Source organism: Penicillium manginii (genome assembly GCF_028828005.1).
Source record: "Penicillium manginii strain IBT 31320 chromosome Unknown utg000011l:1.0-1395921.0:1.0-1396616.0, whole genome shotgun sequence".
Taxonomy (NCBI): Eukaryota; Fungi; Ascomycota; class Eurotiomycetes; order Eurotiales; family Aspergillaceae; genus Penicillium; species Penicillium manginii.
In genome coordinates, this window is record NW_026643112.1 from 24,930 (window position 1) to 37,260 (window position 12,331).

Here is a 12,331-nt window from a genome sequence, read left to right on the forward strand (position 1 = left end):
CTTAACTTGAAAGACTTGAGACTGCGGGGTATAGTAAAGTTTTTGATTAAAGAGGAAAGGGAGGGGCCCCTAGAGGTACAGCCCTTTGATTAACCGCCAGCAGCACCGCCTTCCTATTATATCCTACTAAATCCCCTATTAGCGTACAGCGTAGTTGTGTATCACGCTGTATACATTATTAATAGAGCTAATGGCTATTATACTAACCTTTTATTATTAAATGAATAGTGTATATAATAGCACTGCTCTAGGGATATATATATTTGATATTAAGCTGACATATAGCGACACTATCTCAGATACAGGATATTGCCAAAGAGCATGCGGCGAAGCCCAGGCCGAGAGAATATCACACAGAAGACCGACCGGAGTATGTACTACCATTTCGAATCTAGAATGTAGAAATCATCATTTCGCACTGTTTATCAACTTTTACGTCGTGAGGATATAAAGACCCCACTATGTATGACGGGATGGGTGTTTACAGCTAGCCGCCACTTCACCGCCCGGGAGTCACCCGCACTGCCCATCAACATGTTGATTCACGATTCACTGGTCCGGTTTCCATTACGATGATCACCAACTCTCAACTGTCACTCACCTCCAGTCTCACCATTAACACATCAACACGCCAACACCACCTACTCACTGTCGAAATCCCGCATCTCCCTACATCCGGACAAGTTCTGCTGCCACTGCCAGCCAGAAGAGACAAGCATTCACACCAATGGACTACTTTGGATTTCAGCCGCCATCCAGATTGGCCACCCCGCTATCAGCCATGACTCATTGCTCTAATTTACACTGCATGGAAGAGAATGTCCATTCTCGAAGCTCAGGGCATGGTTGAGCGCTATAAAGTGCATTTTTTGAACCAGAGTCATGTACGGTGCCATTTACGTACAATAGTGAAGTCATTTTACAACATGTATTGCTGGATTCTTGTTTTCTACAGTACTGGTTGTTTGGAGCAGGTCTTGGCTTCTTCGAGGTCCCAGACGGACCCGAATACTAGTCTCTGACACCGCGAAGAGGTGCCTGCAATCGCCAGAGGATCAGGCCGAGCACCGTGGCGCCATGGGTCGCCTAAACAAGCACAAATTTGATAACGCAGGGCTCAAGGCTGCATGGAAGCTCAAGGTTATACAATCACAGGGCTCAAGGCTGTGAGGGAGAACTTGGTGTCGCAGCGGTCTCCTGTGGAGGCCCATGATGTCGCAGGCGTCCCTGCGGAGCACATTTTTACAACGCAGGGCTCATTGCTGCGAGGGAGCACGTTTTTACAGTCACAGGGCTCATGGGCTGTGAGGGAGCACATTTTTACAACCACAGGGCTCATGGGCTGTGGGGGAGCGCATTTATACAACACAGGGCTCATTGGCTGCGAGGGAGCGCATTTATACAACACAGGGCTCATTGGCTGTAAGGGAGCGCACTCTTACAATCGCAGGGCTTATTGGCTGTGAGGGGAACTTGTTAACACAGCACTCTCCTGCGGATAACACTCTGAGTGGCCTCGAAGTGTGAGGAAAAAATTCCTGCTCTTCCTTTCGACGGTAGGGTGTGTCTTTTATGCTATTTCGAGTATAGTTTCCGATAGGGACCACTTGTGTACAATGTGACAGACCCAAATATTTCCACTCGACATTCTTATTGGGTACCTGTGTTCTTACTGGGTGTTGAGGTGGTTGATTCAATGTTGAAATAAGATTTTTAGTGTTTGGGTTAGATAGAGGGTGGTGGAGTGGTTGGATCCACCCAGAGCTGTGGTTGTCCTGGGGCTAGGTCGGGTGAATTATTTGCCTTACCAATATTGTTGACTGAGGTGAAATGACCTTTAAATTAGCTAGCAGGTCGATCACCCACAGTATCTAAGTTGTGTTTGTAAACTTACGAGTCCAACTATGAAGCTAAGTTTTGTGAGCTGTTAATTGAAGTAATTCAATTCGTACAGACAGCTCGTGAGCCAATGTTTACCCCGTTGAAAACCCGTTAAATTATTACCAAATACTTTTTATGTCCTGCTTCTTTGAGTTTTATTTGAAATATGAGACCAGATATTGCTGGTGTGGGCTTAGGGCGTCGGTGTTTCCTACTATAAGTATTAGCCCCCAGATTCATCTCCATAACTGTAGATTCTCGTCCCCATTATAAACTATTTAAGAGGTACCCCTACCCTACTTTTTATAGAGGCCTATTTTATCAGTAGCACCCTGGCTTAATTTTAATATACGACTATAGGAGCCATTCGAAAATCTTACGTACTCGGAAAATACTAGATTTCCAACGTTGATTGTAGTATACTCTGTTCTTGTTATCCTTAGAGTCCGAATACAGCCAAAGCCCATCTAGGTCTTTCTCCAGTAACACTGCTGATAAAGAGTTATCGATCTACTTGAACAAAAATAATCAAGCTGCCCTACAGTAGGGCAATCCTCCTAGTAACCCTAAACACGGGGTACTACTAACCCCTCAATATAGCAGATATATGTCTTAGCCTATAGATAGCAACGTGCTTACCCTTGAATATCTTATAGAGTTAGTACTGATAACTCCCTTATTGTGAATATAATATCTTTACTAACAAAAGGGATATCTTAAGGCTAGATGTTTGGGTGAAGTTAGTTATACATTTTCTATAAAAAATAAACAAAGAGCTAATCAGAGTCTAGGTCTATAGATAGTAAAGTAACGGACTAAAGTACATATATTGAAGATATCTACAGGGATCTAGTAGATATTCTCCGCCAATTGGACTTTATCGAAACAGAAGTAGAGGAGAAAACCAAGAGTGGCCTAACCCATACACCAGATGAGCCGGAGCAGAAGACTACACGGACCCAGCGGTTACAGCGGTGAGGATAACTTGATGGGGCTGGATTGGGACTCTGATGATATTTGTTATATCAGAATCTACCAAGGATGTGTTAAATAGGTTCTCTCACGTTGAGTACACTCTTGCTATTCTCACAATTATCAATCATAAAATGTTCAGACCAGTAATCCTCTTCTACTTTTCTTAGATAGAACAGTAGAGTCTGTCTGTGGATGAGTTATATACCTTGTGAATGGGCTTTTCACTAATACACTTACCTATTAAGAGATTCAATATTATACATCACATTAGGGTACAGTGTAGAAATAGTTCATAAGACCGATAGACTCCATATCTACGACTGCAAAGTTTACTTCATTTCTCCACTGTCCCAGCTGCAACTTAAGAAGCCATTGAAATCAGCTGCTTCTCTCTGCCAAGTCCTCCATAGGCCGCGATCTGGTTTTCTTCATGTGCAGATATTAGGAAAATGGCATTATTGCTATCTACTGTGGCTACACGAAAACAGTGGTTTAGGCGGATACTATGTAGGTTCATATTATAGAGTATATAGCCTTTATATGATATGTTCTATTCGGGATTGTTGCGGAGAGCCCCTCCCCCTTGCGTCGGGTCCACGATATTCCGTGCTTATAATCGCACACAGATATTGCTCGTATATCCTCTCCTTCGAAAGGAACATTGCCGTTTCGAAGGAGAGTTGGGCTCTCTTCGCAGCGGTTTCTTCTTCAAGAGTTCCTCTTGCAATGGTGCGACATAGTTCCGAGGCCCCCAGTACTACTCCTGGGGGACAGACCACCCTGGGCTCCTCGTTCTATCCACCGGAGTATATTTGGAATTCTCTCTCTGATACCCAACGCGATTCATTTATGTCCACAGTGTCCGCTTCCCTCGTTGCGGGCGACGGGCAGCGTAAGCGCCCACGTATAGATCTCACCACAGAGGAGGATATCGACGACGGTAGGGTTCCGTCTCTTGTTTTGCCAGTCCTCCCCCGCTTCCCCGGTCTCGACCGTGCTGCCATTATAGCCGTTTTTGAACACACCTTCCGCCCAAAGAAGGACCTCATAAAACTTCGCAGCCCCGAATTCAAAGCCTCGGCACCGGATGGCGAGTCCTTCGACTTGAAGTCCACATCGTCTGGCCTGCAATTCCGCAAGGTGGTTTCAATCAAGGACTGGGGCAATGACGCATCCCTGTGGGCCCACTGCTTTAGCAATTATATCGCCATCTGGTGTGATTTCTTCGCTGCCAAGCACTCACTATGCATCAGTGGAATGGTCCTTTTCCACCGCCGTATTTGTGACCTTGCCAGGGCATATAAGTGGCAGGGGTGTATTCTGCAAATGGCCTTAGACCACCATCAGATGGTCGTCGATAAAGGCGACCTTGCCGTTTCTCTTGGCGACTGGGAAATTGGGAAAGCTCTCGAAAGCTCCTACCTACGCCCGGATAACGTGCTCCCAGCAAAGACAGCGCCGACTACCCCAACCACACGGTCAACGCGCTCAACCGCCGCCTCAAACAACGATTCTGTCATCTGTGAAAAGTTCAACTCTTTTGCTGGCTGTCACTGGCGAACATGTCACTGTAGGCACGTCTGCTCTAAGTGTGGCAACGAACACTCTATGATAAGCTGCAAAGTGAAACCAGCGAGTTAGGACCACGCCGCGGTCTGCCTTGATATATTTCAAACGCTATCACCGCCAACCAGCTGGCCAGCCCCGCGTCCCAACACTTCTATTCAGTTTGAGATCTTTGACTCTTCTCTCCCGCCCCTGCGTGATTCTGCTTCCCCTTTTATCAGTTCAGTGTAGGAAACTCTCCTTGAACGATATCCTGGCGATCTAGGGACTATTTGCAGCGGTATTCTCACATTCGGCTGCCGCCTTGGTTGTACGGGCCAGCCGACAGACCGCCGAACATCTAATCACCATATTGAGGAACCCTCTATTATCACCCAAAAGCTCTCCGATGACCTGTCAAATCGTCGAGTGCAAGTTTGCACTGGTCCCGCTGTTGTGTCCCCACTAGGGCTCGTACCTAAACAAGACGGAAGCTGGCGCCGTATCCATGACCTTTCCTACCCGCCAGGGTGCAGTGTCAACGAGTCTATCCCGGCTATCGCCTCTGCCATACAATACATCTCCATAGATCACATTTTCGAACTCACCCGCACCTCTGGACGAGGATGCTTTATCATCAAACGCGACATCAAAGATGCTTTCCGCAATATCCCCGTCGCACCGGCCGACCGGCCTCTCCTAGCCTTTTCGTGGGATAGCAAGACATACATGGAGTGTTGCCTTCCATTTGGTCTTGCAACTGCACCCTTCATCTTTAATCTCTTTGCTGAGGGTCTCAACTGGCTTCTGACTGCCTACTTACCTGGGGCCTCTATCGTCCATTACCTTGACGATTTTATCACTGTTTTTCCTCCTTCTGTAGGAGATGTTTCTCAGGCTATCGCCGAGTTCAATACCGTATACATTCCTCTTACAGATGCACTAGGCATCCCAAGGAATAACACCAAAGACGCCGCGGGTACCGTGGTCAATGTGCTTGGGATCGAAATCGACACAACACTTCTACAGGCCCGCATGCCTCGCGATAAGCTAACACGCGCATCTTCTGAGGCCGCGTCGCTATTACAGCAAAATCGTGTTTCGCATAAAGCCTTGCAACGTGTGATCGGTTTCCTCCAACACTGCTCAATGGTCATTCGTCTTGGCAGACCCCGCCTCCAGTCGCTCTACAGCGACCTCGCATCTTTCCCACCTCACCAGCGCTCTCTCCGCCGCCTATCCCATGATAGTCGCGAGGACCTCGCGTGGTGGACGGACACAATCCCGTTTTTCAACGGAATCCATTTCTTTAAGAAGAGCCGCCCCCCTAGTTGCCCTCTACACAGACGCGTGTGACTCCGGTCTGGGCCTCTTCTTCTTTTTTGCGCCCTCACGGGACTCCGCCGGAGACTGGTTGTCTGCAGCACCTTACCTGCCTTCCACTCACGCCGCTATTGTGGACGTCTCCTCCGTCTGCGCTAGCGAGGCCCACATCAACACCAAGGAGGTTACCGCAATTCTGCAGGCCTTCCTTCTACACAGCCTCCATTGGGCTCATCATCGTGTCCTCGCTTTTACGGACAGTGCCGTCGCGTTCCATGGCCTGTCTAAGCAGGCACTCCGCGGGCCGGCCCATCGCCAACTGCTCATGCTTTTCAGTATAGCAGCCGCCCTTGACATAGAAATCCAGCCACACTGGCTACCTTCATCAGAAAACCTGCTAGCTGACGCATTATCCCGTTCCGACTATGGTTCCATCGCTGACATTTGCCCACAGTGGACGAGCTCCTTTCCCTTGCTCCGCCAGCCTGGTTCTCCAGCCAGCCTATTTTCGTGAGTGCTGGTCATGCTAAGCTGGTCTGGAATGGTCTGGCAGAGGGAACAAGAAAAGGGTACCGCTCCGCACAGCGCTCATACACCCGTAGCTGCGCCCTCAATGGATTACAGCCATGGCCAGCAACAGCACCAGCGATCTACACTTGGCTCACGGAACGACTGCTGGGCGCAGGTGGGAGCCCACCAGTGAAGCCCGATACAGCTATGTCTGAGCTCTCAGCGCTCCGCGCGTACCACGTCGACAACGGTCTTTCCGATGCAATTTTTGACCTCCACGCCAAGCATTTTCGTCGTATGGTCGATGGTGCTCGCCGGCTGCAACCCCCGCGCCAAAAGCGGGTTCGCAATCCAATCCCACGCACCTCAATTATAACCCTATCAGGGAATATTTCACATCTACCTGCCCAGCCACTGAGGCTCTCAGGGCCCCAGAGAGACGATCTCAATCTTGCCGTGGCTGCCCGGGTTGCCTTCGCCGGGTTTCTTCGGGTCGGGGAATTTACATACTCAGCTGCTGAGCATAGGAATACGCAAATCTTTGTTGCTACTAAGTTAACCCGGGGGGATATCAGATTCTCCCCTACCATGGACCACGTCCTCCTCACTTTAAAGAGAAGCAAGACCGACCGAAACCACGAAGGTGTTAATATTGTCCTTGCAGCGACAAACGACGCGGCCTGCCCCGTTGAGGGACTTTCTAAGCTATTCCTTCATGATTCACAACCTTCAACTGCTCCTTTGTTTACGCTCTCCTCCGGGCCATTCACCTCAGTCGCCTTTCAACGCGCCGTTATCTCCAAGCTCAAACGCTCTGGGGAAGATACCACAGGACTAAAAGGTCATAGTTTCAGAAAAGGGGCAGCCCAACACGCCCACGATTCGGGCCTGAGAAGTGACCACATTCAAGCCCTCGGAAGATGGTCTTCCGAAGCTTTCCGTCTTTACTTCACGACGCCCCCAACAACACTGTACACCTGGAACCGTCAATTCCAGACCGGTCATCCAACTCCGGTCTCCTCTTCCTCACCACCAGCCCCTCCACCATCCTTATTTGGCCCATCGGGTCATTTGGGCCCGCCTGCAGCCCTCGCGGCGCTGTAGTCTTCTGTCAAGGAGACCTACATCACCATGTTCGGACTGCAGGTGCCCCGTACGGGCCAAAAACATCTCACGCGTCTTCATTGTAGCAATGGTTGGAATAGATGATATGTTCTATTCGGGATTGTTGCGGAGAGCCCCTCCCCCTTGCGTCGGGTCCACGATATTCCGTGCTTATAATCGCACACAGATATTGCTCGTATATCCTCTCCTTCGAAAGGAACATTGCCGTTTCGAAGGAGAGTTGGGCTCTCTTCGCAGCGGTTTCTTCCCGCCCACCGCGGAACCCTCATGTATGTACTAAGTATGCTTCCGCATAGCTTTACTTCCTCCTGAAATATACGGAGTGCTACGGGCCCGCCTGCAGCCCTCGCGGCGCTGTAGTCTTCTGTCAAGGAGACCTACATCACCATGTTCGGACTGCAGGTGCCCCGTACGGGCCAAAAACATCTCACGCGTCTTCATTGTAGCAATGGTTGGAATAGATAAGTACTTTTGTGCGACCCGCTCTACAGATGATGGATCTAACCAGTCCACTTGTAGATAGTCTGATCGGTTCCACCTTCCTCGTTCAAGTAACCAGAACTTGATATTAATAGGCTGTTCAGACACTGACTTATCGGGATTAGTATTTTGTATTATAATGTATTCGGTACTACTATCCATTACTTCGGCTAGACAATTACCCAATATTAGCAGTAAAAGATAGTCAGTGTCATCTAGCACAACTAGGTCTCTAGGCTCAGCTTACCTATTGCACAGCAGGCTAAGCTCTTCATTAAGCTAGTTACTCTCTATCCTTTTTTTGAGCTTCTCTTACTCTACTTAGGCCCTCCTAAGACCACCTAAGAAAGCCTCTAGCTCTTCTGATATAGGAGGACAGCTATCTTCTAACAAGATTATTGTCTCTGATAAAGATTATTGCTATACTGTAGGATCGATCAGTGTCTAGGTATTGTTTTCAAATACAGATGCTGTATTTAGGTTGATTTCTGCTTCTATTACTCTTTTATCTTAGCTCCACTTAAGTAAGATTGTCTCCAACAAGATCTGAGTGCATTCACTCTTAGTATCAAGGACTAAATCAGATCTAGGTAAGAAGTAAGAAGGAAGTATTTCTAGCAATAATTCACTTTATAGCTATCTGAGAGTAGTGTAATCTCCATACAATAGACTTATCCGATCTAGATCCATAGGCTTAGGTGCAGTTTCTGAACTGTCTGTCCCACAAGGAATTAGTTGGTATATAGGAGGATGACTCCTTCCAAGAAGGGATAACCCGTCTGATATATCTATGTGCCTTATAGATTCATCCAGTGGGCCATCATGGTCAACAAATAACAGTGATTCTATTATCTCTTCCACCCCTTCTCCATTCTCTGTAGTGGTACTAGGTTCAACCCTTAATGACTTCCCCCAAAAGGCAAAATAGATATAGTAGTGAATAAAAAAGCTAGTGATTGTGTCAGCAACGTCGACTTGAGCATATAATTAGTCCAAAAATAATAGCGGGGCATCTTGCATATAGGTGCGGGTCTACGGAACCCTAGAGTGAGTATACAGCTTGACGGTACTATCTACCAAAAGATTCTGCAAGGGACTAGGCTGATTAGGAATAGCTTTAGTAAAATACTATATAATCCGATATACTAGAGCATTAAACTGTTGGTCATCATATCTATATTGACCTAGCTTTTAGGCCTAGAGAAGGGCTAATTGTGTGATTTAGTAATCCGGAGAACTAGTTAGTAGTCTATTAATCTCCGGAGACCTAAAGCTAAGCCGGTAAGCAAGATAGGTTATCTTATAGATTATACACGGATCCGGATTAGTATAAGTTAGCTTAGCTATCAAATCATCAGTGTTCTTAGGGTTGGGGGGTATCAGAGGATAATATTGTATAGTATAGAGCTATAGCTATTGGTATCCAGTCTTAAGGCATTCTGCCTCAGTTGTATACAGCTATCAGAAAGTAGACTCTGAGGTCTGGATCACACACATCCTGGCCTCTAGACGATTTTCACCAGATACAATATCTAGATCAAATATTGTGCTTATAGATTCCTTGACTAACAGGTATAACAAACTCCAAAGTTGTCTAAGATAGTGAACGCAACTCTCTAAGTACTTAAAATCTTTAAAGAAAGTATGTAAGGATGGAATAAGACTATTATAACCTTTCATTCAAGCCTATATAGTACCTTGCTTATCAGTATTAAATTTGGTAAATACTTAACTACTAAGAACTAGCCTATATACTATTATTTTATCAGTATGTGATTAACTTAGTACTAGTAGTTATAGGGTATAGACAGTATTCTGATTGATTTTCTTCATCAGATACTGATCCGATCTAACCAGAGAAGACCAGAAGTCTAAGATATGGTCAAAATAGGTTGCTATCTTCTGATAAATAGAAAGTGAGTTAGTCAGGAAAAGAATAGTAACTTAAGTTTGGAACTTATATTAATATAGCCCGAAGCAATTAATTGATGAAGTATGCTAATTCTTATTCTGTCCGACTAAAGCCCGGGAATCGCCAATAATCAGTTAAATGTATGTTGGAGACAATAGTTCTTTTTATTGTTAAGTTGATCTAATTACTTTTGATTACTGGGTAATAGTCTTACGAACTATTGCTCTCGGAAAGCTTTATTACTCTCGCCTTTATACTATCTAATCTTGTGATAGACTTTCCTATCGGTCGGCTTCTTCTGATTGGAATATTCTTCGACTAATATAGCTCTTAATTCCTTGCTAATATCTTATTTAACAGTTAGTATTAATCTAGCGGAAGGTAAGGGTCTATTACCTACTGTCTGTGTAGAGGTTAACTATCTACTAGTGATCTAATCAGGGGAGTACTTTAACACCAGCTTATATGCGATGATGGCTATAGAGACTGCGAAGTTATCCCGTCTAAAATTCTAGCTAGGGAATATAGTGGCCTTTGGCTGTTAGTAATAATTCCTGTGGAATATTTGTCTTCTGTAATGTATCCGCAAGATTATATTCAGATATAGTCGCAGGCATATAGTTTTGGATATTGAGGTAGTAATAATAATTCTTATGAAAGATATTTTGTAGCCGATCTAAATTCTTAAGGTCTAAACTCTGTGGCAAGGGAGATTTAAATTAGATTTAGGGAATGCTAATTTTGGCTGTACTAAGGTATTTAAGTCATTGTTCTACTGTGAGTCCTATCTCCTGCTTGGTAAAGACGTTCTGAGTTATAGTGTTAGGATAGAGATAGGGTTCAGAGTTTGCTTGATTTATTGAGTGTGGATGCCTATATAAATATATCTAGGTTTATTTGTTGTAGTGGCTTAACATTGGCACTGTGATTCTTTGACTATAAGGATGTCACCTAATACTATAGTGTTCTATATATATGAAATACCTATTTAAACTGAGTAGATTCTCTCGTTATATTTTATGTACCTCCTTCTACTTTTAATTCTTTGTATAAATTCTATTCTGCTTTAATAATATAAAATCCCAGCAAAAAAAGAGTAATAAGAATCTAGGCCACTTAAGTTGTACTACTTCTCTAGCTATAAACCTGAACAGAAGTATTATTGGTAACGGACCTTAAGCCTGGCCTATAACCTCTCTATCTAGGACCTGTACCTGGAAAGAGACCTACCACTTCTTCAATCTTAGAGTATATTGGTAAGATAACTTAATTGATACCTAAAAGCTCGTCTTGCTATAAGACTATATAGTGGTAGAGTATTATTAGTTCTAGCCTAATAGTCTGAGATAAATCTCCTTGGGGTACTTTTAGGAAGTACTATAATTATGATCTAGTTGGCCCCGTTACAGTATATGTTCGGTCCTCTGGTGACTGTGGTGTCTGGGCGATATACCAGTATCTAATTAAGGACACTGATAACGTTCTGTGGAACCTCCGCTCTATATGCTATAGGAACTTGGTATCTATTAGGGAGTGTTTCTGTACCCCGGATATTCTATATATACTAGGTAAGTTTGACCCTCTTGTCTTAGATCATATTGTTGCTTGTAAGGTATTCCTAGATGAGTAGGAGCTTACAGCTATAATGTCTTAGGTATATTCCTTATCTTTCCTATCTACTAGATAGTAAAGAGGCTGATTATATATAGTTCGTTGACGGGCTATTATATCTTATAGCTAATAACTTCTACTATATATCTCTGGATTGCTCTAGTATCCTTATAAATCTTAATAGGCACGTTAAGATCGGTACGTTCATTTTACTAATACCACGAAAGATAACCTTACCTAACGAGGTACAGTAGTACGTATTGATTGCTGTGTTGTCCGGCAATAGAGCACAATTTAAGCCAATGACTTAGTACTAGTATTAAGAATTATGATGGAATTGATGCAAAAATATATCAAATAAGATAGGGCAGTGGGGATTGATAATCTTGATTGCTGGAAAAGCTGCCTGGCTACAATCGAATTTCTCTGCACGATAACTTCGGCAAGCTCTTTTGAGGAACTGAAAGAGGTTTGTTTCCCTTGGGTTTTTCTTCCATAGTGGTATTTTTAAAAGGTACTAATAGTATCTAGTAACGACTGTTAACGGAAATTCTATGCTGCCCAGGGAATCTCATTGGACTTGTATGGTTTGCATTGATATCTGCTTGTACATTCTACTTGTATACGCCAGGGCCTATGAATAATGATTAAACCAGAAGTCAAATTTACATACTTGCATCTCCTGTTATGTGAGACATAGCAGCGGTAAGTTTACCGATGAAAAGAAAATCATGCATGGTACGGCAACCGACGGTCTTCCTGTTCGTCATTGTTCAAGCCTTTGTTCTGCTATTAAAAAATACGCTTTTCGATTTTGATAGAAAAGAGTTGAATAACTTCCATCGCCAAGAAAGTTCTACTCGGGCTTTTTTCAGTGTAATACCCGGTCCCTATAATTTCCTTATTGATCAAGTTGATCAAATATCTTATTCAGATCGGCTGATCAGGTAGTTTCGGAGATCAAATCGG

At 44.6% G+C, this 12,331-nt stretch overlaps 4 protein-coding genes across 4 annotated transcripts; 2 read left to right on the forward strand and 2 right to left on the reverse strand.

Moving 5' to 3' along the window:
* Window positions 1–3,582: 3,582 nt before the first annotated feature.
* N7533_013284 (uncharacterized protein) lies at window positions 3,583–7,338 on the forward strand (the record flags this gene model as incomplete). The annotated part of the gene is made up of 4 exons (XM_057109934.1): window positions 3,583–4,385; window positions 4,701–5,731; window positions 5,826–6,059; window positions 6,179–7,338. The coding sequence occupies 4 exons, from the start codon at window positions 3,583–3,585 to the stop codon at window positions 7,336–7,338; spliced, it is 3,228 nt and encodes a 1,075-aa protein (XP_056952636.1).
* Window positions 7,339–9,060: 1,722 nt separating this feature from the next.
* On the reverse strand, window positions 9,061–9,519 carry N7533_013285 (uncharacterized protein; the record flags this gene model as incomplete). The annotated part of the gene is made up of 2 exons (XM_057109935.1): window positions 9,061–9,246; window positions 9,331–9,519. The coding sequence occupies 2 exons, from the start codon at window positions 9,517–9,519 to the stop codon at window positions 9,061–9,063; spliced, it is 375 nt and encodes a 124-aa protein (XP_056952637.1).
* Window positions 9,520–9,633: 114 nt separating this feature from the next.
* N7533_013286 (uncharacterized protein) lies at window positions 9,634–10,623 on the reverse strand (the record flags this gene model as incomplete). The annotated part of the gene is made up of 4 exons (XM_057109936.1): window positions 9,634–9,782; window positions 9,970–10,049; window positions 10,201–10,262; window positions 10,528–10,623. Coding segments are annotated over 4 exons (387 nt in total), but the record flags the coding sequence as incomplete, so codon positions are not given.
* Window positions 10,624–10,958: 335 nt separating this feature from the next.
* Window positions 10,959–11,960, forward strand: N7533_013287 (uncharacterized protein; the record flags this gene model as incomplete). The annotated part of the gene is made up of 5 exons (XM_057109937.1): window positions 10,959–11,007; window positions 11,098–11,319; window positions 11,489–11,560; window positions 11,725–11,831; window positions 11,928–11,960. Coding segments are annotated over 5 exons (483 nt in total), but the record flags the coding sequence as incomplete, so codon positions are not given.
* Window positions 11,961–12,331: the final 371 nt, after the last annotated feature.